Genomic DNA, 25,894 nt, shown 5'->3' with positions numbered 1-25,894 from the left:
GTTTTTTTTAAATGTTTCAAATATGCAAATTTAAAGGTTAAATTTTTATTTTAACATTAAAAAATTTTTAAAACATAAAAATTAGACCCTCCGAATTACATTATATTAAAAAAAATATTTTATCATAAATTAAATCTTTTAATTTGTGTACTATAAAAATCTGACTCTCAATTTTAAAGAATCTACAAGATCGATTTATTTTTTTTTAATAAATAAATAAAATTCATATAAAAAAAATACAACAATTAACCATAATATCATATTACACACATTTTTTTCTATTACTTAAAAAAAAATAGCCTAACAAAGTAAGAGAAGAAGAATCGTCTCTCTAATCTAATGTCAGAATCTTTCTGTCTTTAATTGTAGGAAGTTACTTGTTGGTCCTCCTAGTTATACTTTATTTTTCTATCTCTGTCTGCTTTATTCCATTGTGTTAAGTTGAAGCCCTCAGCCCTAAAAGGAAGACCATCCTCCCCTCCCTCCCTCTCTCTCTCTCTTGTGTGTGACAAGACGCCAAACACCCTCTTTTCTTTCCTCTTGTTTCTTTCTTCTCTTCAACTAACTGACACTAGTATTAGCAGTGTTTTGGTTATATATATGGCATCACCATCGGAACTAAGCCTTGATTGCAAGCCACACAGCTACTCCATGTTGCTCAAATCCTTTGGAGATCATAATAATAGTAACAGTAATGATCAAGAGCAGAGTCAGAGCTACAAGATTGAGGAGTTCCTCTCCCGTCTTGAGGAAGAACGTCTCAAGATCGATGCCTTCAAGCGCGAGCTTCCTCTCTGCATGCAGCTACTCACCAACGGTATGTAACTAATAATGCATTCATTCATTCGTTGCGTTCTTGAATTGTTCAATTATTGATTACTGGAACATACATACAGCTATGGAGGCGTCAAGGCAGCAACTGCAGGCCTTCAACCAAGGAACAACAAGGCCGGTGCTGGAAGAATTCATTCCCATAAAGCACTCGGAAATCTCCGAGAAGGAGGCGCCGTCTTCCATGAACATGATGATGAGTGATAACAAGGCTAATTGGATGACTTCTGCTCAACTATGGAGCCAATCAAGCCAAGAAGTAACGACAAGGGCCGCCACTCCTCCTCCTTCAAAAGATGCTGATAATAACAATAATATTGGATTCATGAGCATGAGCCCCAACAAGCACAGGAACGGGGGCAGTGGAGGAGCCTTCCTGCCGTTCTCCAAGGAACGGAGGAACAACAACAACAACAACTCTTGTGCATTGGGAGGTGAGCTGGCACTTGCTTCCCCTGACAAGGAAATGCTCATCATGGATGATGATAATAATAATAATAATAATAATAAAAGAGACCATTCCTCATCAAATGATCAGGGAAAAGGAACTACTACTAGTAGTGCTACTCCACCTCCATCTACCACCACCACCTCTCAAACACACAGGAAAGCAAGAAGGTGCTGGTCACCCGACCTGCACCGTAGATTTGTTAATGCTCTTCAAATGCTAGGCGGATCTCAAGGTATGTATATGTATGTATGTATAACTCTGTATAACAATATTAATTAATTAATTAATTAAGTATTATTCAATAATTATGATTTATTATGAATGATAGTGGCGACACCAAAACAGATAAGGGAGTTGATGAAGGTTGACGGTTTGACCAATGATGAAGTGAAAAGCCATCTCCAGGTACACACCAACACCACTCTGCAGTCTGCACAATGCATATTCTACTCTTGTATCTTGTTTCTTCTTTTCTCGTTTTTCGATAAAGATTTTAAAAAGAACAAATTTCGTTTCTTTTTGCTACACAGAAATATAGGCTCCACACGAGAAGACCAAGCCCAAGCCCACAACCAGGTGCACCAGCACCGCAGCTTGTGGTCCTAGGAGGAATCTGGGTCCCACCAGAGTACGCCACAGCTGCCGGAGCCCCTGCCGCCATCTACGGTGCTCATCACCCCGCCTCCCACGCCCCGCCACCGCACTACTGCGCGGCCACCCCAATGCCTCAGGAGTTCTACACGGCGGCTCCACCTCAGCCGCTGCTTCCGCCTCCGCCTCCTCCGCACCACCTGCACATGTACAAGGCGGCTGGACAGAATAGCTCCCCGGAGTCGGAGGTAGGAGGATGCGGAGAGCGGTCGGAGAGCATCGAGGATGGGAAATCGGAGAGTAGTAGCTGGAAGGGTGAGAGTGAAGGAGAGAGGAAAGGGTTGAATGAGGAGAGTAATTGCAGTGACATCACTCTCAAATTCTAGCTTCATTAAATTAATTAGGGGTTATGCACAAATTAGGGTTATGTTTTTGCATGCTCCTATCCCATTCCCATCCCATGCATAATCTTGCTCTCGCTTCATCATATCATTCATCATCATTATTATTATTATTATTATTATTATTATTATTATTATTATTATTATTATTATTATTAGTACTGAGTAGGTATACGTTTTGTGTAGTAGCTAGAGAGTAGAGAGGGGAGGAAAGGGCATAAAAGTGAGCATTTGTTTTGTTTCGGTATGTATAATTTGAATGCAATGCATTTCATGCTGTTATTGGCATGATAGAGAATGAAGAATTGGATTCTGAATTCTGATCTTACCCTTGTCGTTTTGTTCTTTTTCCCAAATTACATATATGCCCTCATGCTTTCAACATAATCAATAACAATGTTCGTACAAATACTCTATAAAATATTTTTTTTTCAACTTCAAGCTGTTAGAAGTTAGAACTTACAAGTCCCACTTGCTTTCGGGGTTTTAAAATACTAGTTTAACGTTTTTATCACAATTAAATAACTTTATGTTAGCATAATAAACTTATTTGAATTAATTAAGGTACTTTTTTTAACTTTTTCCTTTTCTTTTTGAATCCCATGAATTCATCATTGCGTTAATGAGGATCATAGTAAGATTGGAGAAACAAACTTCGAACATTATATTCTCATACATTAACGGATAACTTGAATCAATTTTATAATTTTATTTGTTATACACGGTTAACAGTGGAAGGAGTGGTTGATACTTTGAGATACCTACATCTACATGTTTGTCTCAGCAAACAACCAAACTCACTGTACCATGGCGAAATGATAAATAAATAAATAAATAAATAAATAATAATAATAATAATAATAATAATAATAATAATAATAATAATAATAATAATAATAATAATAATAATAATAATAATAATAATAATCTGCAAGAGTGAAATACTAAGATAGCTTCAAAAAATTAGTTTCTTCACAAATTTACATATTCTTTGCATGTAAAAGTTTAAAACATAAAAAATAAAAAATTATGAAGCATATGAATATATTTTGAATGCATTTTAATAAAATATAAAAAATATCTTTTTACACACGTATTTGGATAAACCTAATTACTTGATGTGTATATGTTCAACCTTATGTTTCACTTATATTTTTAACATAAATTTAGAAATTGTATATTTATTAAAATAAAAAATATTTTAAATATTTTATATAATTAAAAAATATTAAAAAAGTTTAGAAAAATTAGTTTTACTTGAATTAAAATATTAAAATATTATTATAATTATCTAAAAAATATTTTATGCTATACGTATATACGATATGATATCGCGTGTGTATCCATGCTTTATAAAAGGAAAAAAAAAAAAGAAAAGAAAAGTACTTATTGTTACAACTCAATAACCCATAAAAGTACTTTTATATTAACTACAAAAATTGAAGTCATATTCTTATAGAAATTAAAATAAGATTGTTGCATACTAATTGTGTTTAGCCACCTTGCAACCACATTTGCCAGAAATTGAAACGTTTAAAATTGAGTAAATTATTATCTGGTGGTCGGTATATGAAAGCATGTGCTAAATTTACATATAGGAATGGATCGGAGGCAATAACGAGTCATGAAAAGTGTTATGTGAAATGCAATTACAGTAAAACAAGGATGAATAAACCTCTCTCTACTTGGCACTTGCACATGAATCTGAAAAGATAAAAACGAAGGAAAATGTATAGCTTAGCTTGTTCACGAAGACACATATACTAGTGCTTGAATAATTTTGGGACTTTATGGAGTCTAAAAATATATACTTTGGAGAGCTACTTAATTTTACTTTATTCTGTTTCTTTTGTGTTGGCCAACATGATGCTCATTAACATGAACCAATCTCGGATTCCAATCTTATAAGTCACACAGATCTATTTACATGAACACTACCTACATCTCCTACCTAGCGACCTTTTAGTTTTGGGTTGTTCTACTATGAAGTTTGTTATGAGAATTTGATTTATTGAGATGCATATTTTCTTGTACATACTTACACTTTTTTCGTATGTAGTTTCATAACTAGAAAAATAAGATGGGATTATTTACTTTTTACAAAAAGGAAAAAAAGATATTAGTTGACACCATTGATAAACATAAATTTACAAAACTCCTGGTGTTTCTTTGGAGTAGTCACGAAAACGGGTTAATAGTCAAATAAAATTGTTTATGAAACATCATTCATTTTTTAAATTAGCTCTTAAATGATTTTTTAGTCATATTAGTTCTCAAAAGATAAAACAAGTTAAATTAGTCATTTCGTTAATTAGATGATAACATATCACGTTAAGTATCGCATAACATAATGATGTGATAGGTTAATGTCACGTATTACAAGATAATTAATTGGTTGATATGTTAGGTAAGTGACATTATGGTATATCACGTATCATTTGACAGGTCATAAATTTATTTATAATCAAATTAGTTTTTAAAAGTACACATATAAATTATTTTCATCTCTAAAATTTTAAAATTGATCAAATTAATCCTTATATAATTTTTTTTATTTTTTTATAATATTAAATTTTTAATATTTTTTAATCCTACCCACACTACAACAATATAGATTATTTTTAAGGATTATATGTGTAAAAAAAGAATTAAAATTTTTCAAAAAAAATAAATTTTGACATTATTTTAACTATGAAAATATGTTAATAAAAGTTTTGTCAAAAATAGTATTTTTAACATATAAGTAATTGTGAAAAAAGTTTAAATCTTATTTTGATAAATATTGGCTGACAAAAATAATTTATTAAAAAAATTTGAGAATATATTTTCTATGATACTTATTAACCATAAAAAATATTATTTATTTTGACACTTATTGACTATAAAATATTCTCAACAAAATTTTTTAACAAAGAATGAGATGAGATCTTAAAACTGAAGAATAAATTGAGATTTTAAAGATAAAGAATGAGTAGTATGATCCCAAACTGAGACCAGTGTGATGTCAAAATTGACAGAGCCCAGAGAAAAAGAGAAATAGTGAAGTAAATTTAAAACAAATAAGTGTCAAAATTGAGAAGTAATTTTCTATGGTAAAATTATTTATCAAACAAAAATAGAAAATTTGACATTTGTGATATTTGTCAAAAATATATATTAATTTTGACATTTAATTTTGGTGTTAAAAAATAAAGTATTAAAATAACTCTTGTTCATACCCTGGCCCAATACTAAGGCCCAGGTCCAATCAAAAGGCCTAATCTAAAGGATTAGAGCCTAGCTAAGTACCAACCTTCACACAAGAAGTCGGTATCAACCACGATTTGGTCATAAGAGGTCGGATGCGGGATTAGCTGGCAGATAAACACTCATTCAAATGAGTAACCGCCCCTAAAATCTCTCTAACCGCCTCATAAAGCCATATCTCAACCTCCCCAAGATAATAGGGACGGTTACCATCCTAAAGATACGGCACTACACCAACGGTGGTTATTGGCTAACCATTATAAATACACTGACACCCCTCAGGTATCTCTAAGTCCAATACTCTCTAAGACCTGCTTACACTCTTGCTAACTTAGGCATCGGAGTGTCTTTGCAGGTACCACCCCCCATTCACACGCGAGCACAAGTCGGACGGAGCCTCCCGAGTTGCGAACCTGCTTGGAGTCCTCCTCTATTACTCACTTGGGCCGCCAAACGCCATCCATTGGACTAATCTCCGGTTACCTACCGTAACATTGGCACCGTTGCCGGGGACCCGAGAGATCATCCCTCGATGGCAGAAAGATCCCATGAAGAAGGCCATGTCGAAACAGATTCTGAGCAAGAGAATCTAGGCATGGGCAATGACAATGAAGACACAGCCCAACATCAAGATAACGACCAACACAGAGAGGGAACCTCTGGAATGAAGAATCCAAAGGTAAACTCCTCAGACGGACGTGAATCAGAAAAGGGTGGACCATCCCACGTAACTGAATTGATGGGACTAGTCCATAGCCGCCTGGAGCAATTGGAACAAGAGCGGGAGAGGCAAAAGGAAACCGAAAGGTACCTTAAGGAGGAGATGGAACGGCGAAAAGAGTTAGAAAGAAAACTCTTGCAGCTAGAATCCTCTCTCAAGAACTCCCGCGACGAAGGAGAAGATCAACTCCCAGGCGGAGAAGATCCATTCAGCGAGGACATAATGAGGGCGAAAGTTCCAACGAACTTCAAAAGCCCTGATATGGACCTCTATGATGGAACTACGGATCCAAAGCATCATCTTAGCAACTTCAAAAGTCGGATGTATCTAGCTGACGCCTCCGACGCTACGAGATGCAAGGCTTTCCCGACCACTTTGTCGAAAGCAGCGATGAAGTGGTTCGATAGCCTTCCCCCAAGATCCATCACCAGTTTTGAAGACCTCTCAAGAAAATTCTTGATGAGGTTCTCAATCCAAAAAGATAAGGTAAAACATGCACCGAGCCTCCTGGGGATAAAACAGGAGGTCGGAGAATCTCTACGAGCCTATATGGAAAGGTTCAATAAAGCATGTTTAGAAATCCAAGACCTGCCCACGGAGGCAGTAATAATGGGGTTAGTCAATGGACTTAGAGAAGGTCCCTTCTCACAGTCCATATCTAAAAGACACCCCGTTTCTCTAAGTGATGTACAAGAAAGGGCCGAGAAGTACATCAACATGGAAGAGAATGCCAAATTAAGAGACCTAAGTTCACGACCTGGACCTACTTCCTCCTCTAGGGAAAGGGAAAGGGAAGTCAGGAAGAAGGAAGAACCCGGTCTCGAAAGACCCAGAAAGTATCACTCTTATACTCCTCTAAAGACTTCTATAGTGGATGTATACAGAGAGATATGCAACACTGAAAGGCTGCCACCCCCAAGACCTATTAAAAACAAAAAAGGGGGAAGCCGCAGCGAGTATTGCGAGTACCATAAAATATATGGTCACTCCACCAACGATTGTTACGACCTCAAAAATGTGATAGAAAAGCTGGCTAGAGAAGGTCGGCTTGACAGATATCTCATGGAGAGGTCGGACATCCACGGAAAGAGAAAGCGGGATGACATGGACAGGAGAGATCCGCCACCACAAACCCCAGAGAGACATATCCACATGATCTCAGGAGGATTTGCGGGAGGTGGGATCACCAAATCTTCTCGCAAAAGACATCTCAAAAGAGTCTATCAGGTCGGGGATGAGACACCCGACCTCCCCACTACCTCATTCACGAAAGAAGATGGGCAAGGGATAATCCCCGGGCATGATGACCCCGTGGTGATAACTATGATCCTAGCCAACGCCCATCTCCACAGAACCCTAGTAGACCAAGGAAGCTCGGCGGACATCCTTTTCAAGCCCGCCTTCGACAAACTAGGGCTAGATGAAAAAGAGTTGAGAGCTTACCCCGACACCCTATACGGGTTGGGGGATACGCCAATAAAACCACTGGGATTTTTGCCCCTTCACACAACTTTCGGAAAAGGGGAAAAATCGAGGACTTTGAACATAGATTTCATAGTCATCGATGAAGGGTCAGCCTACAATGCCTTAATTGGCAGGACTACCCTTAATCGACTCGGAGCAGTGGTATCAACTCCTCACCTCTGCATGAAATTCCCAACTCCAGGAGGAATAGCAACGGTGAGAGGAGATCAAAAATTGGCAAGAAAGTGCTATAACGAAAGCCTAAATCTGAGAGGAAAGGGCAAAGAAGTCCACACCATAGAGCTGGGCGGCACAAGGACAAGAGAAGAGCTACGACCCCAGCCGGGTGGAAAAACCGAGGAGATACAAGTCGGTAAAGAGGAAGGAAAAACGACTTACATAGGAGCCAACCTAGGGGAAACCCTGAAACAAAGGTTGGGTGAACTCCTAAAAGCTAATTCCGACCTCTTCGCCTGGAAGGCTTCCGACATGCCCGGGATTGATCCCGAGCTCATGTCTCACAGGCTCTCGGTTTACCCAGGGTCCCGACCTGTACAGCAAAGAAGACGCAAGCTCGGCCCAGAGAGGGCCTCCATAGTAGAAGAGCAAGTACAGGCGCTCCTGGAAGCCGGCTTTATCAGAGAGGTCAAATACCCAACATGGCTAGCCAATGTAGTGCTAGTCAAAAAACAAAACGGTAAATGGAGGATGTGCGTCGACTATACCGACCTGAATAAGGCCTGTCCTAAGGACCCTTATCCCTTACCAAGTATTGATACCCTGGTAGACTCCAGCTCAGGTACCAATACCTATCATTCATGGACGCCTACTCGGGATATAACCAAATCCCGATGCATGAACCCGACCAAGAGAAAACATCGTTCATCACACCAAAAGCCAACTACTGCTACGTGGTCATGCCATTCGGATTGAAGAATGCAGGAGCTACGTACCAAAGGCTGATGAACAAAGTGTTTTCCCCCCACCTAGGGAGCCTAATGGAGGTATACGTCGACGACATGTTAGTAAAAACCAAGCAAGAAGTCGACCTCTTAACCGACCTCTCACAAGTTTTCGACACTATAAGGTTGCATGGGATGAGATTAAATCCCGCAAAATGCGCCTTTGCAGTAGAAGCAGGGAAATTTCTAGGCTTCATGCTAACACAAAGAGGGATTGAGGCCAATCCCGACAAGTGCAGAGCCATCCTAGAAATGAAGAGCCCAACTTGTTTAAGAGAGGTTCAACAGCTCAATGGCCGACTTGCAGCCCTCTCCAGATTTATGGCAGGATCGGCACTAAAATCCCTTCCATTATTCTCCCTGTTAAGGAAGGGATGCCAGTTTGAATGGACTCCGGAATGTGAGGAGGCGTTCCAAGAGTTCAAAAATTTCTTAAGCCAACCTCCTATCTTGACCCGACCAATACCGGGAAAAGACCTCGTCCTATACCTATCCGTCGCAAACAGGGCTGTCTCATCAGCCCTGATCACAGAAGACGAGGTCGGTCAACACCCGGTCTACTTTACCAGTAAGGTTCTACAAGGCCCTGAGCTAAGGTACCACAAACTAGAGAAGTTTGCTTATTCCTTAGTGATAGCCTCACGAAGGCTGCGACCTTACTTTCAGGCTCATACAATAAGAGTCCGTACAAACTAACCCATGAAGCAAATCCTCCAAAAGACGGATGTTGCAGGGAGAATGGTTCAATGGGCAATAGAGCTCTCCGAGTTCGATTTGAGATACGAAACTCGGACTGCAATTAAAGCCCAATGCCTCGCCGACTTCATCGCGGAATACGCAGGTGAACAAGAGGAAAAACCGACCACATGGGAACTCTATGTAGACGGATCCTCCAACAAGACAGGGAGCGGCGCAGGCATAATATTGGTAGATAAAAAAGGGACCCAGATAGAGGTCTCCTTAAAATTTGAATTTCCGGCTTCAAACAATCAGGCAGAATATGAAGCCTTGATTGCCGGATTAAAGTTAGCAGAAGAAGTTGGCGCTACAAAGGTGATGATCTACAGCGACTCACAAGTGGTGACTTCCCAAATAAGTGGAGAGTATCAGGCAAAAGACCCCAATATGAAGAAATACTTGGAAAAAACCTTGGAACACCTCGGGCGCTTTGCGGAAACCGAGGTCAAGCACATAACTCGGGATCTAAATAGCAGAGCTGACGCCCTGTCCAAGTTAGCAAGTACCAAACCCGGAGGGAACAACAGAAGCCTGATTCAAGAAACCCTCCAAGAGCCCTCGGTATCAAAGACAGAAAATGAACAAGAGGTACTTGAGGTAGTCGGCCTAAACCTCGGATGGATGAATCCCTTAGTCGAATACCTGAAATTCGACATCCTCCCCAAAGAGGAGAAAGAGGCTAAGAAGATCCGAAGGGAAGCACAACATTATACATTGGTGAGAAATGTCCTTTACAGAAGAGGGATATCAACACCATTGCTGAAGTGCGTACCGACCTCAAGGACCACCGAGGTGTTAGAGGAAGTACATAGTGGAATCTGCGGAAACCATCTCGGAGCAAGATCGTTGGCCAGGAAAGTAATCCGAGCAGGATTCTATTGGCCGACCTTGCAGAAAGATGCCACAGACTTTGTGAAAAAATGCCAGCCATGTCAAATGCATGCAAATTTCCACGTGGCTCCACCAGAAGAGCTCATTAGTATAACTTCCCCCTGGCCTTTCGCAAAATGGGGAATGAATTTGTTAGGTCCTTTTCCCCAAGCACCAGGGCAAGTCAAATACTTGATCGTGGGAATAGATTACTTCACAAAGTGGATCGAAGCAGAACCACTAGCCACTATCACCGCTCAAAGAAGTCGCAGGTTCCTCTACAAAAACATTATCACAAGGTATGGAATACCTTATTCCATCACCACAGATAATGGAACTCAGTTCACCGACGCCACCTTCAGAAGTTTGGTAGCCAGTATGAAAATCAAACATCAATTCACCTCGGTAGAACACCCACAAGCCAATGGGCAAGCCGAGGCAGCTAACAAAGTCATACTGGCAGGACTGAAGAAGAGATTACAGGAAGCAAAGGGAGCTTGGACTGACGAGCTCCCCCAAGTGCTATGGGCTTATAGGACGACCCCCCAATCCGCCACAGGAGAAACACCCTTCCGACTAGTTTATGGCGTAGAAGCAATGATTCCTATAGAAATCAGTGAGCAAAGCCCAAGGGTAATTTTCCATGATGAGGTCGGAAATGTACAGGGGCACAAAGAGGAGCTTGACTTGCTCCCCGAAGTCCGAGAGAATGCCCAGATAAGAGAAGCAGCATTAAAGCAAAGGATGACTACCAGATACAACAAGAAAGTCATTCGAAGAACATTCGCCGTAGATGACCTGGTCTTAATTAGAAACGACATTGGGGTCAACAAATCGGGAGATGGAAAGCTCGCCGCAAATTGGAAAGGGCCATACAAAATCAAGGAAGTGTTAGGGAAAGGTTATTATAAAGTAACCGACCTGGATGGCACTGAGTTACCAAGGTCGTGGCATGCTTGTAATATGAAAAGGTACTACAGTTAGAAGCGAACTCTACTCCCTGATGTACTCTTTTCCCAGCTTCATGATTTTTTCCCCAAAAAAGGGTTTTTTCTGGAGAGGGGTTTTTAACGAGGCATCATAGTAGGGGCTAAGGGAAAATATGCTGTCAAGACCCTTAGTAGCAAAAAGGTACCTTCCCAATTAATAAAGATCTTTTTTCATTCATAATATCTCTTATAATATCCTCCTTTATTTTTCTAAGTCTTTCTACGAAACGCGCCGACTTAAGCTCGACAAAGCGTAAAAATCCCATGAACCGACCTAGATGGTCGTCAGGATAAAACGACGAGGTACAAGTCGGTGTAAAGAGGTTATACAAGTCGGTCGTAAAAACTCGGAAACTAACCCGACTCATAAGTCGGAAAGTGATCCCGAGTAGAGAAACTCGGAAAGCTTCGATCCACAGATCGGAATATAACACCGAGTAGAAGAAAAACGCATCGCAAAAATAACCTAAGTCATAAAACTCACCAAAGCAAAGTTGAGTATAAAGGATAAACAAAAGAGATTGAGAAACCTAGAAGAAGTTTAAAGGTTGCATACGAGCCTTTGCACGAAAAGGCTCGAGAAAACAATGCAAGCTAACAAAAGGTTTTTTCCGAAAAGATCAAGCATATCCAAAACAGAAAAGCATGTGCACGCATAAGGTAACTTAAACCCTTATCTAAAAAAGGGCGTTTATTTTGTTAAAAACCCTTATCCAAAAAAGGACACGGATCATTTTGTTTACGGCCTCAAAAGGCCAAGAAGCAAATTGTTCAACACCACCAGCAAATAAATAGAAGTTTAAAAAAGGGGGGACCCACAGGCCGGGCCCCCATATAGCCATAAAATTAAAGAAGTCATTTTTTGGAATCACCACCACCATGAGGAACATCACCAGGGCTGGAAGGAGGAGCCGAAGAGGAAGTCGGAGCAGGAGTGGAAGAACTCGGAGCATCTTTGGAATGAGGAGGAGACTCTATAATCCTCTGCCCCCGAGTCTTTAGGTCTGACTCTGAAAGGACCTCGGGAACAGGAGGATCAACAATGGCGCCATCAACCACCACTTTGTCAGGATGTAATGGAGAAAGATCCAAGTCGGGGGCTATAACCCTGACCTGCTCTAGGAAAATTCTCCAAGACTCCTCGGCGCCATCGGCGATAGAGTCCTCCAAGTCAGCATAAGCATTCCGAGAGTTCAGCAAATCCTTCTTCACCTCCACCATATCTTTAAATAGGCTTTGCTAACTCTCCTGGGCTGCCTTCCTTAAATTTACCTCCATAGTACATTGGGCTCGCAGCTCGCTCTCCTTCTTCCGGAGGTCGTCTCTCTCCTTCCTCAACTTATCCCTCTCCTCCTTTAACTCCTTCTGATGTTTTTCAAACATAAGAAGCCTCTCCTCCAGCTCCTCGACCTTTGGGGAAGTCCCCAGAGAGCTAAGAGGAGTCTTCTCAAACATGTCCAAAAGTTTGCCACAAACTCCCGCCGCCCTAAAACTTTCTTCGGCCAGAGTGGCAAGGTGTTTCCGAACAGAAACATCATCCATATTGATAAGTGGATAGATGTTCTTTCGGACGAAGGCAAGAGCCTCCGCCCTAACACCACCTTCCCAAGAAGGGCCAGACTCTGAAGTCTTGCGCTTCTTACTCTCTGGCTCGGAGAACGGTTGGGCAGAAGGGAGTGGTCGAGTCAAACTTGAGGAGGAAGAGATGATAAGAGGTTGAGGGGGAGTACCCACATTTCTAGGAGGAGGAGGAGGAGGAGAGACGACCGCCTTACCCCCGGACCTAGCCCGGGACTTTGCCTTGGCTTCCTGCACCCGCTGGTAGGACTCTTGAGCATTTTTCTTTGCCATATCTACAAAAGGAACAACCAAGTTACAAGCCGGTAAAACACAAGTCGGTAAAATACAAGTCGATAAAATGCAACTCGGAAACAAGAAATGCATGCACTACCTATGCAAGATTGAACAAAGACCGACGTCCCCTGGAGGATTTTCCTCGTATCCAAGTATGGGGCCCTCCCCCATGCTTCTCGGAAAAACCCCACAATGGCCGCCTCCACCTCGTCTAGGTCATCTAGACCGATCTTTTCACAAGGGGTGGCCGGCAGCCAATAAAGGGGAAAGCGAGGGGAGGAATGCTCGTCCAGGAAAAAGGGGTGGTGACCCTCTACGGCTTGGACCTTGAAGAAGAAATTTTTGAAGTCGTGGAAAGACTCGTCGAAAAGGGTGAAAATCCTCCGACCTTGAATGGCTCGGAAGGATACCCATTGTTGTTTGTTGTTTAGCCCACTAAAGGGCTTAGTCATATGGAAAAGATAGAAGAAGATTCTCAAGGAAGTCGGAAAGTCCAGAGCGTGGCTTATAAACTGGTAAATCTTCAAAAAACCCCATGAATTGGGGTGGAGTTGAGTAGGGGCAACCTTACAGTGGTGCAAGACGGATATCTCGAAATCAGAGAAAGGAAGAAAAACACCCAAACGGGTGATCATACATTCATACAGGAAGAAAAAATGAGGGGCCACCTCATTAGCTCTCCCAAAACAGACCCGGTCTTCAGGACCCGGGATTATTAGTTCATATTTGGGCTCGTCCTCGTCTGAAGTACAGAGCCTATGATGAGTACGAAGGTGGGTGATGAACTCAGCGTCAACCAACGGTTCCTCCCCAAGGACCGTATCGTCAACCCACTGAGAAAGAATGTCTACAGATGCCATTTTTTATAAAGAAGAAAGTGGCAGAAAACCTACAAAAAGGAAAAAGAAAAAGAAAATCAAAAATTACGGCCACTAAAGAAGAGAGATTCGAAACTAGAATCTACAGGTCAACCTATCTACTCGCAAAACATGCAAACATAAAGCATGGCATGAATAAAACAAAACTAACCTTTATCCGAAAATGGAGGTTGGAGAAGAACAGAAGTCTTCGAATGCAAGGATGCAGTACGAACAAGATAAGGAAAAGTTTGAAAGATTGCAGAAACGGAAAATGGAAAGAGAGGGAAAGAATTTATAAAAAGGATAAGGGGCATAATGGTAAAAAGCGAGGCAGTCATTAATGAGACTGCACTGTTACCAAAGCCCTCAATCCCTAAATGATCCCTCAACGGACACGACGCTTGAATTGACGTAACTGTCAGAAACCAAAAGTCGCGAAAATCACGTCGGTTCCCACCATCCGTATTCTTTCAAACAAGTCGACTACGAACCCGAGTTGAATACTTGAACCCAAACTTTAAAGAAAATTTGGGCTCAAGTAGGGGCACTGTTCATACCCTGGCCCAATACTAAGGCCCAGGTCCAATCAAAAGGCCTAATCTAAAGGATTAGAGCCTAGCTAAGTACCGACCTTCACACAAGAAGTCGGTATCAACCACGATTTGGTCATAAGAGGTCGGATGCGGGATTAGCTGGCAGATAAACACTCATTCAAATGAGTAACCGCCCCTAAAATCTCTCTAACCGCCTCATAAAGCCATATCTCAACCTCCCCAAGATAATAGGGACGGTTACCATCCTAAAGATACGGCACTACACCAACGGTGGTTATTGGCTAACCATTATAAATACACTGACACCCCTCAGGTATCTCTAAGTCCAATACTCTCTAAGACCTGCTTACACTCTTGCTAACTTAGGCATCGGAGTGTCTTTGCAGGTACCACCCCCCATTCACACGCGAGCACAAGTCGGACGGAGCCTCCCGAGTTGCGAACCTGCTTGGAGTCCTCCTCTATTACTCACTTGGGCCGCCAAACGCCATCCATTGGACTAATCTCCGGTTACCTACCGTAACAACTCTCTTTTCTTGTAGTGCCATTTTAAGCTTAATTATTTTTACACTTTAATAATCAAAATTTTTTTCAAATAAAATAATAAAAATAATTAAATTGTTACATAGTTATTTTCTCATATGTATTTTTATTTTCAAGTTCTAATTTTTTTGTAGTAAGTTTTTTTTATATAAACAATTTTATCAAACTATTATTAATTCTATACTAAAAATTTTAATTTTTTGGATCTCATTAAATAAATATGGTAGTTGTTCCGGGACTTTTCTAGAACCAGATGGTTGGCCTTGAATGAGAAATCCAAACGCTGAGGGAGGGTGGTCTCCGACTTACTTTACGTCTGGGCGCTACCATCTAAGTTGTGCATGTGAGAAAATGAGAGGGTAGTACCTGCAAAGACACTCTGATGCCTAAGTTAACAAGGGGATAAGCAGGTTTAGAGTGTATTGGAACTTAGCTTTACTTGAGTGTGTCAGTGTATTTATAGGTGATGATCCAATAACCACCGTTGGAGTAGTTCCAATTCTGAAGGTGGATAACCGCCCTTTTATCTTAGAATTGTTGAGATATATCTCTTCTAGAAGTAGATGAGAGATTTTAGGAGCAATTACTTATTTGAATAAGTGTCATTTGCCAGCTTTCGTCAAACCCGACCTCTTTGAGGAGGTCGGGTAAGCGGTAAAGACCAACCTTTGGATTGGGTCTTTTTCGGCTTACTTGGGTCTGGACCATAATATTGGGTTAGGATATGAACAGTAGTTATTTTAAATATTTTAATATTTTAGATCTCACTAAATAAATATAATAATTATTTTAAAAAAACTATATTAAAATATTAAAATTCAATAAGTAATTCCACAAATAAATTTTTCAATTATTGAGTTCTACGATATAAATTAAATAATAATAAAAATTATAATTTTAAAAGATCTAAAATTTTAAATTTTAAAATCACTACTATATTATTTAGTGAGATTTAAAATATTAAATTTTTAAATATATAATTAATAATAATTTAATAAACTCATTTAAATAAAAAAATTCACTATAAAAAAAACTACAATTTGAAAATATAAAATTTTAAAATACAAATGATACAATAAATTTTCAATAATTTAATTATTTTTATTATTTTATATAAAGAGAATTTTATTTATTAAAGTCTAAAAAATAATATTACAATTAGTAATATAAAAAAATATTTTAAATTTAATATTATAAAAAAATAAAAGAAATTCATATAAAACTAATTTGATTAATTTTTAAAATTTTAAAAATAAAAATGACTTACCTATGTATTTTTAAAGACTATTTTAAGTATAAATAATTTCTTTACATGTTAAATGATACGTGGCATGCTAAGTGTCACTGACTTAATATGTCAACCAATGATCTTGTGACACGTGACATTAACATACTATGTTATTATGTCATGTGGCACTAAACTAATATGTCATCATCTAATTGATAGAATGACCGAATTAACTTACGTTTTAATCTTTTAAAGATTAATATGAGTAAAAAATTATTTAAAAATCAATTTAAAAAATAAATAATCATTCAGGAGCGAATTTGACTACTGACCTATGAAAACAATTAATAAAACACCAGAGCATGTTAACATGCATATCTTTTGAAATTTTCAACTTAATAAAAATAATTAACATGATGCATTAATAGTTGAATTGAAATTTTATCAAGTACCACCATCACCAACACCGTAAAAGAGTTATCTACTTATTTACTTTTATTGGATTTTTCTTTTTCTGTTTTTGCTTTAATAGTTGTCCATTAGTTAAACAGGTTTTATACGAATTATTTTCTTTTTGTTTGGTCAATGAATTGAATAACTCCCAATTTTAGATTACACACTCATACACACCACACTCACACACACATAATATTTCCTTTTTTGTCAAGATTACATTAGATAAAGCTCGAACTTGAGACCTCTTAAAAAAAAAAAAACTTATACCACATTTATGTTTAAACCATCTAATTATAAATAATATAGTTATGTTAAATGCAACAAATTAAAATATATAGATGACAAGAAGCAATATATCAGTATTTGACCTATTTTATGAGCACTAAAAAAAATAAATTAACAGAAACGAAATAGACATTCACAAATTTTATTAGAAGAAAATTAAAAGAAAAATTTTACAAGTAATAAGATATCTTATAAGAAACAAAAATTTATTTAAACCAAAATAGTAAAGAGGCTTTCCAAACTTCATATTAACAAGGTTTAATTGTAAGCAATGAATGAATGAATTTGTTTTTTTCGATTTTTCACAATATTTCTTAATTTAATAGGACTAATTTGTCGTAAATTAGAGTTTTATTTAAGAATTTGTTGTTAGCAAATAAATTGCTTATATACAAAATAAGTTTCAAATCATTAACACTTGTTTAAATGGATTAGTAAACCAACCCTTAAACCAATTCAAGTATGGACAAAATATAGAATAAAGATACAGCAGAAAAAGTTGAAATAGCGCCAATTGTAAAAAAAATAGTAGAATTTCGTCATTGATATTTTGAATATGTATAAAAAAAAGGTAGATGAGATAGAAAGTGCATAGTTAATAAAAGACCTAAAAAGATTATACATGAGATGGTCAAAGAATATCTATGTATCAACAATTTTCCTGTAAAATACATGATAGAACGCAATGATGTAGATTTTTTTTTTGTCGAGGACCGGGTTGGACACTGGGAACAAACCCAGAAGAAAGCAAATTGAAAACCACAACAACCACCATCTCCCTTTTAATTTGACCCCCCCCCCCCCCCCCCCCCCCCCCTAATCCTAATACATGTGACACGCAAGAGAAGACCCTCTGCGGCGCGACGCTTGCTTCTGCCAACTTGGGAAGAGATGACACCGCTAGAGGATGCCAGAGAGAAGATGTTGGACCGTTCTCACATGAGCTCTGATTCTGAGCTAATCAAAGAACGCTGAAACACGAGGATGACTTCCTGAAACAGAGGTGCCGCCTAACTCTAACGCCGCTTCATGGCACACGGACTTTGAGGGATCCATTTCCGATAATCAAATTGAGCTTTTTCACCTTGGAATCACCTACAGCCTCTGTTAATTGCGGAATATCTTTTGATTCATGTAACCGACCTCACTTAGATAGATAAGGCGTTTTTGTTGTTGTTGATATTTTTCTTCAGTCTTTTTAGTTGTTTTTGGATCAATCCAATCCAGTAGAGCAGACATGCCCAGTCCAATAACAGCTCACATTGCATCCGACCCATTTAACAATACCATGCGACCAAGAAATGAAAAACACCAAGCCCAAAAAAAATGAAAAATACACAAAAAAAAGAAGTATACTATTTGGTAAAGACAGTAGAGTTACAAATGAAAACTGCTCCATTTTTTCAATTAAATAAGAGAAAACTGTAATCTATCTCGAGTCCTGATGACCCCCAATTTTTTTTCCCTCTCTATATCCACTATAAATAAATTCATAATAAAGGGATGCATTGTTATGAGCTATATCGATCCCAAACTGAACCTCAAATGATAAATTACAATTTAGTATCTGCCATTTGCGAGTTGTCCATCCTGAAAGCCAACACCATCACCATCATTCTCTAACATTGATGATGCATCCACTATAGCCTGAAAAACAAAAGAATTTACTCAACATTATATTGTTGTAAACGTGAGATAGTGTGTGCTAGGCTTATTCTCTAACATTAACCAGAAAATGTCAAATTTCATTAAATCACATGCAGAAAACACAGGATATAATTTGCAGTTCATATATAGTTCGGAATCTATGGTGCTACAACACAAACCTGAAGTTCTTTTTCGCTGGTTTTAAGCCTCTCGGTGCACTCTTTTACTTGTACAAAACATTTATGCAGCTGAAGATCATTTGCCCAAACCCAACATTAGAGACAGTATTCATAGATTTTGTTAGAAATGAGATTCTAAGTATTCTAAGATAAACTAGTTATTACATTGGTCAACTGCTTTTGACGATATGAAGTGTGTTTCTTTGCGTTAGTCAGTGCCTCCTCCAATTTCTGTAGGAAAATATCGTGTCAAAACATACAACAGATTTTATGATCAAAGACAGACAATTAGAAGAGCCGTACCCTAGACTTCTTCTGTAAGTCCATGACAAGAAGTCTTTCTCTTCCAATCTCTCTCCCATTTGCGACACCTGAAAACCAAGCAATTCCATTTTCCAGCATCATCAATCAATGGCATGTAAAACGGAAAAAGGCTTTGTTGGAAGACTTTTAAAGTATATGATATCCTAACTCAGCATATAGTGATCTGTGGAGTGCCCTTGTATGCATAAGCATGCACCTCCAGAAATGCAATAGTTCACAAAACAAGATTTGACTTTATCATTAGACAAATTTCAATGATCCCCTCCCCCCCCCCCCCCCCCTTCTCTCTCTCTCTCTCTCTAGTTTTTGTTCTAACAAGATTACAAACCTCCTTTTTCAGTTGATCAAGTTGTTCAGTTGATTGCTTTAATTCATCTTCTACCTGAAGTCCACATAAACAAGAAAAAGTTGGATAAAAACACACATCGCAACAGGGCATCAGTCTATCTAAACAATTCATAGAATGCTCAACTTACCTGATCACTATGATTGCCATTTGAATCTGATGAAAGATGCATGTGATGATGGTTATTAACATTCAAACTGCAGGAAAACCATCAATAAGTCAGGAGACAGGAAGGTGCATACAACATAAATAAATTAAGGCTATCTCTCATCAATCTGTCGACCACTAGATTAGTAAAAAAATCAAATGATGTCACTGGAAAAGGATGGAGAACATCATACTCGTTGTTTCTCCTTGACTGTTCATTTTTATCTTCGTCAAAAATCTTATCACGATCACTGGTATCCATCCTCCTGTCTGTATTCAAATCAAAGCTGTGGTCTCCATCCATATCTTCACTATATGCCCTGCCATTATCTTGTCCGTTTCCTGCACGGTCATCCCCTCGACTCCAACCTTTATCTAGGGAAGCTTCTCCGGCATGATCATCATGATGACGATCATGCATATGCTCAACTCTTCTATCCCTATCCTGGTCAGGGTCTCGAGACCTATCGCGTTCTCGAGGCCAATGGCCGTTCCTATTCCTGTATCCATCCCTATCGTGATCATAGCCTCGGTCTCTATCTCTATCCCAGTCGACATCCCTCTCACCAGCATGATGATATCGCTCTCTACTACCGAAATTTGATCTCCCACCACGAGTCCTCACCCCATTCACTTTAATGACACGCCCATCAATGGTCTGATACAGAGCATCACAGTATCAAAGGTCTACAACTCTAGAACACAACAATATAACCAGTACTGCTACAGTTTCCTTTCACATTGGTACACTAGAAAACACTGAGAACGAAACATAGAAGGTGCATTTATTTAAGAGAAAGTGCATACCCTGCCATTCATGTCGTTGATGGCATTAATTGCTGACCTAGTATTCGTGAAAGTAACAAAGCAATAGCACTTGCCCCTGTGCTCGTTGATAATCTGGTAAAAGAAAAAAAAAACTTGAGCGTGAAAACGGGAACCGAATTGGCGCAATTTGCTACTGGTGAATGGAATCAGAAAAATATGAATGTGAAAGAAACCCTAAAAATTGAGGGAGAGAGACCTTAACATCAAGGATGGCGCCATATAAATGAAAGACAGAGCGGATAGTTTGTTCGGAAGCGTCGTAGGGAAGACCCCCAACGTAGATGGAACTATCATCGTCCAGCGTCATCTTCCTCTTCCCCTTTCTCTTTCTCTTTCTCTTAATGAGTTCGCCTTTTCTGGAACCGGCTCTTAGCTGGGAAAAGATTGGGAGAAAGAATTAAGAATCAAGACTTGAGTGTAATCCTGGAAATTCACCTTTTTAAAGTTGGACACTTATTGTTTTAAATTTTATAATATAACAAATAATTCTTAATACAATTTGAATAAATTAATCCCTAAAATAAATATAATTTTTTTTAAATATTACAATAATTCTTAAAAATTTTAAAATAATTTTTTTAAATAATTTATATATAATTATGTTTAAATTAATAAATTTTAATTTCTAAAATTTTTAGTCTATTTATTTTAAATTTTATTTATATACAAAAATTTTTGAAAAAGTTAATGTAAAAGATCGGGGAGATTTTATTATTAAAAAAATCGTTAATACAAAAATTATTAAAAAAATAATTTTTATAATATTTAAAAAAAATATAATTTTTTAAAGAAAAAATATATTTTTTGATATTTTTTCCTTTATTTCTTTCTTATAAACATATTTTCTTTGATTATTTATTATTTTCTTATTACAATAATTTGTTATTAGTGAATTTCATAATTTCCAATTCACCCGTGAATTCCCTAATCTCCAATTTATCAATAGTGAATCTTTTTACCCGTAATTTTTCTGGCATTATTTATCTGTTACAAAAAAATTGCTTCTCTTAATTCTTATATGTAATAATAATTATTGATTTATGATAAATGCTTGTTCAATATATTTTCAATTTTGAACTGAAATTGTGTATTTTAGAACTAAAATTAATAAAACAAAATAAAAGAATCTTAAAAACAAAACACTTTCTATAAAATTTTCAATTAATATAATTTTATTACGAGTCAAAGAATCAGTGAATAATTGTATATTAGCTAAAGATAAACAACTCTAATACTTTTATATTATTATTTTTTACACTTTCATACAAATAAATTCTATACTACTATTTTTTATACTTTTATACAAATAGATGATATTAATGCACCAGGTCCATTCAAGTGAAGTTGATGTTAAAGTTGAGCAAGTCTTAGTTCAGACTTTTCATATTCAATATCATTCATTTTTGGCTTGGCATCACTTTGCTCAGCTATCTGAAAAGTTTTGGAGTTCACTACAAAAATTATGATATTTGTATATTTTGAATTAATGAAATATCTACAACAATTAAAGTTTAGAGTTTCACTAAAATTAAAGAAAATACTATTGTTACGGTGGGTAACCGGAGATGAATTGAGCGAATGGCGTGAGATGGCCCAAATGCGTGAGGGAGGAAGTTTTCGTCTGAGTATGCAACTCGGGGGACTTCGTCCGACTTGTGTTCGCAAGTGAATGGGGGGTGGTACCTGCAAAGACACTCCGATGCCTAAGTTAGCAAGGGTGTGAGCAGATCTAGAGAGTATTGGGCTTAGAGATACCTGAGGAGTGTCAGTGTACTTATAGTGGTGAGCCAATAACCACCGTTGGAGTAGTGCCGTATCTTTAGGATGATAACCGTCCCTTTATCTTAGGGAGGTTAAGATATGGCTTTGTGAAGCGGTTAGAGAGATTTCAGGGGCGGTTACTCATTTGAATGAGTGCCTATCTGCCAGCTAATCTCATGTCCGACTTCTTTAGAGCAGGTCGTAATGAACACCGACTTCTTATGTGAAGGTCGGCGCTTAGTTAGGCTTAATCTATTGGATTAGGCCTTTTAGTTGGACCTGGGCCCTTATTATTGGGCCAGGGTATGAACAGTGCCCCTACTTGAGCCCAAGATCTTTTTAAGGCTTGGGTTCAAGTATTTAACTCGGGTTCGTAGCCGACTTTCACGGGTTTTGAAACCGACGTGATTTTCGCGACCTTTTGTTTCTGACAGTTACGTCTATTCAAGCGTCGTGTCCGTTGGGGAAGTATTTAGGGATTGAGGGCTTTGGTAACGGTGCAATCTCATTAATGACTGCCTCGTTTTTACCATTATGCCCCTTAGCATGTTTATAAATACTTTCCCTCTCTTTCCTTCTTCCGTTTCTGCAATCTTTCAAACTTCTTCTCTCCTTGTTCGTGCTGCATTCTTGTGCTTGAAGATTTTCTGCCTTTCCCAACCTTTATTTCTCGGATAAAGGTCAGTGTTCACTTTTTTCATGTCATGCCTTATGTTTGTATGCTTTTGGTTTTTGTGGGTGGATAGGTCGATCTGTAGATTTTCGGTTTCGCATCCCTCCCCTTTAGGGACCGTATTTTTTGATTTTCTTTTTCTTTTTCCTTTTTGTAGGTTTCTGTCATTTTTCATAAAGAAAAATGGCCTCTGTAGATGTTCTTTCTCTGTGGGTTGATGACACTGTCCTTGGGGAGGAACCTTTGGTCGATGCTGAGTTTATCACTCATCTTCGTACTCATCACCAGCTCTGTACTTCGGAGGAGGACGAGCCAAAGTATGAGTTGATAGTCCCGGGTCCGGAAGACCGGGTTTGTTTTGGGAGGGCCGATGAGACGGCCCCTCATTTTTTCTTCATGTATGAATGTATGATCACCCGCCTGGGTGTTTTTCTTCCCTTTTCGGATTTTGAAATATCTGTCTTGCACCACTGTCGAGTTGCACCTACCCAACTTCACCCTAATTCTTGGGGTTTTCTGAAAATCTATCAGTTTGTTAGCCACGCCTTGGACTTTCTGACCTCTTTGAGGATTTTCTTTTTTCTCTTTCATATGACTAAGCCCTTTAGTGGGCTAAATAATAAACAGCAATGGGTGTCTTTCCGAGCCATATAAGGTCGGAGGATTTTCACCCTTTTTGACGAATCCTTTCATGATTTCAAAAATTATTTCTTCAAAGTACAAGCTGTAGAGGGTCACCACCCCTTTTTCCTGGATGAGCACTCCTCCCCTCGCTTTCCCCTTTATTGGTTGGCGGCCTCCCCTTGTGAGAAGTATGGTCTAGATGACCTTGACGAGGTGGAGGCGGCTATTGTGGGGTTTTTCCGAGAAGCGTGGGGGAGGGCCCCGTATTTAGATACGAGGAAATTTCTCCAGGGGACGCCGACTTTTGTTCAGTCACAACTAGGTAGTGCATGCATCTCTCATTTCCGACTTGTTTCTGCCGGTTTGAGTTTTTACCGACTTGTAACTTTTGCTAGTTGTTTCTTTTGCAGATATGGCAAAGAAGAATGCTCAGGAGTCTTACCAACGAGTTCAGGAGGCTAAGGCCAAGTCCCGGGCCAGGTCTGGTGGTGCCAGGACGATCGCCTCTCCTCCTCCTCCTCCTCCTCCTCCTCCTAAAAACGTGGGTACTCCCTCTCGGCCCATTATAATTTCCTCTTCAACTTTGTCTCGGCCACTCCCTTCTGCCCAACTTCTTCCTGAGCCAGAGAAGAAGAAGCGCAAGACTTCAGAGTCTGGCTCTTCTTCTTTTGATGGTGGGGTTAAGGCGGATGCTCTTGCGTTCGTCCGAAAGAACATCTATCCTTTTATAAGTATGGATGATGTTTCTGTTCGAAACCACCTTACCACCATGGCCGAGGAGAGTTTTAGGGCAGCAGGTGTTTGTGGCAAACTTTTAGATCTTTTTGAGAAGACTCCCCTCAGCTCTTTGGGGGTAACCTCGAAGGTTGAGGAGTTGGAGGGGAGGCTTCTTGCTTTCCAAGAACAAGAGAGGGAGTTAAAGGGGGAGGTGGCCAAGTTGAGGGAGGAGAGGGATAGTCTCCGGGAGAAGGAGAGTAAACTGCGGGCCCAATGTACTATGGAGGCGAATTTAAGGAAGACAGCACAGGATAGTTACCAAAGTTTATTTCAGGATCTTGTGGCTGTGAGGAAGGATTTGCTGAATTCTCGGAACGCATACGCCGAGTTGGAGGACTCTATCGCTGATGGGGCCGAGGAGTCTTGGAGAATTTTCCTGGAGCAAGTCAGAGTTATTGCTCCCGACTTGGACCTTTCTCCTTTACATCCTGATAAGGTCGTCATTGACGGTGCTATCGTGGATCCTCCTGCCCCCGAGGTTGTTTCCGAGTCAGATTTGAAGACTCGGGGGCAGAGGATTATTGAGTCTCCTCCTCGTTCCAAAGATGCTCCGAGTTCTTCAGTTGTTCCTCCGACTTCCTCTTCAGCTTCTCTTCCTGGTCCTGGTGGCGCTCCTCCCGGCTCTGTTGGTGGTGATCCGTCTACTCCTCTGCAGAAATAACTTATATATGTATTTTTTATGGCTATATGGGGGCTCGGCCTGTGAGTCCCCCCTTTTTTAAACTCATTTATATGTTGCTTGATGACGTTTGAACAATCTTTTTTGGCCTTTTAAGGCCATTAACAAAATATTTTGGCAAGTGCCCTTTTTGAATAAGGGTTTAGATTTAACAAAATACCCTTTTTTGGATAAGGGTTTTAAGTTACCTTGTGCGTGTATGCTTTTCTGAATTCCCCTTAGCTTTTTCTTGAAAACCTTTCTTTTTGGCTTGTTTGTTTTTTGTTTAAGGATTTTCGGGACATCCTTTAAACTTCTTCCTAGGTTTTCCTATCTCTTTTTGTTATCCCTTGTACTCAACTTTGTTTTAGCGAGTTCTTATGACTCAGGTTACTTTTGCGATGCGTTTTTCTTCTACTTGGTTTTATACTCCGATTTATGGATCGAAGTGTTTCCGAGTTTGGTACTCGGGATCTCGTCTCGACTTGTGAGTCGGATTGGTTCCGAGTTTTTACGATCGACTCATATAACCTCTTTACACCGACTTGTACCTCGTCGTTTTATCCTGACGACCATCTAGGTCGGTTCATGGGATTTTTACGTTTTGTCGAGCTTAAGTCGGCGCGTTTCGTAGAAAGACTTAGAAAAATAAAGAAGGATATTATAAGAGATATTATGTATGAAAAAGAACTTTATTAATTGGGGAGGTACCTTCTTTTGCTACTAAGGGTCTTGATAGCCTAATTTTCCCTTAGTCTCTACTATGATGCCTCGTTAAAAACCCTTCTCCAGAAAAAACCCTTTTGGGAAAAAAATCATGAAGTTGGGAAAAGAGTACATCAGGGAGTAGAGTTCGCTTTTAACTGTAGTACCTTTTCATGTTACA

General features: G+C 38.9%; 2 protein-coding genes across 2 annotated transcripts; one reads left to right on the top strand and one right to left on the bottom strand.

The window, feature by feature from the left end:
- The first annotated feature begins 462 nt into the window (after positions 1-462).
- Positions 463-2,536, top strand: LOC130938652 (myb family transcription factor EFM). Its single transcript, XM_057867171.1, has 4 exons — positions 463-817; positions 897-1,514; positions 1,611-1,687; positions 1,813-2,536. Exons 1-4 carry the CDS (start codon positions 601-603, stop codon positions 2,257-2,259), a joined length of 1,359 nt encoding a protein of 452 aa, XP_057723154.1. The 5' UTR covers positions 463-600; the 3' UTR covers positions 2,260-2,536.
- A 15,342-nt stretch (positions 2,537-17,878) lies between these two features.
- LOC130934852 (uncharacterized) lies at positions 17,879-20,949 on the bottom strand. The gene is made up of 9 exons (XM_057864380.1): positions 20,712-20,949; positions 20,495-20,587; positions 19,882-20,345; positions 19,671-19,737; positions 19,523-19,576; positions 19,134-19,241; positions 19,036-19,101; positions 18,871-18,939; positions 17,879-18,691 (listed from the first exon to the last, which is right to left on the bottom strand). The coding sequence occupies exons 1-9, from the start codon at positions 20,820-20,822 to the stop codon at positions 18,605-18,607; spliced, it is 1,119 nt and encodes a 372-aa protein (XP_057720363.1). The 5' UTR covers positions 20,823-20,949; the 3' UTR covers positions 17,879-18,604.
- Positions 20,950-25,894: the final 4,945 nt, after the last annotated feature.

Source organism: Arachis stenosperma, chromosome 1, assembly GCF_014773155.1.
Source record: "Arachis stenosperma cultivar V10309 chromosome 1, arast.V10309.gnm1.PFL2, whole genome shotgun sequence".
Classification (NCBI taxonomy): Eukaryota; Viridiplantae; Streptophyta; class Magnoliopsida; order Fabales; family Fabaceae; genus Arachis; species Arachis stenosperma.
Note: the sequence above shows the minus strand (reverse complement) of the source record. Positions and strands in the feature narration are given on the sequence as shown.

What these genes read in the sequence shown, in the direction of transcription:
- LOC130938652 (XM_057867171.1), top strand. Translation starts at nt 601, where the DNA reads ATGGCATCACCATCGGAACTAAGCCTTGATTGCAAGCCACACAGCTAC. An exon ending in CATGCAGCTACTCACCAACG is followed by an intron (nt 818 to 896) that starts GTATGTAACTAA and finishes ACATACATACAG; the next exon opens with CTATGGAGGCGTCAAGGCAG. An exon ending in AATGCTAGGCGGATCTCAAG is followed by an intron (nt 1,515 to 1,610) that starts GTATGTATATGT and finishes TATGAATGATAG; the next exon opens with TGGCGACACCAAAACAGATA.
- LOC130934852 (XM_057864380.1), bottom strand. Translation starts at nt 20,822, where the DNA reads ATGACGCTGGACGATGATAGTTCCATCTACGTTGGGGGTCTTCCCTAC. An exon ending in GCGCCATCCTTGATGTTAAG is followed by an intron (nt 20,588 to 20,711) that starts GTCTCTCTCCCT and finishes TTCTTTTACCAG; the next exon opens with ATTATCAACGAGCACAGGGG. An exon ending in GTCAAAAGCAGTTGACCAAT is followed by an intron (nt 18,940 to 19,035) that starts GTAATAACTAGT and finishes AATGATCTTCAG; the next exon opens with CTGCATAAATGTTTTGTACA.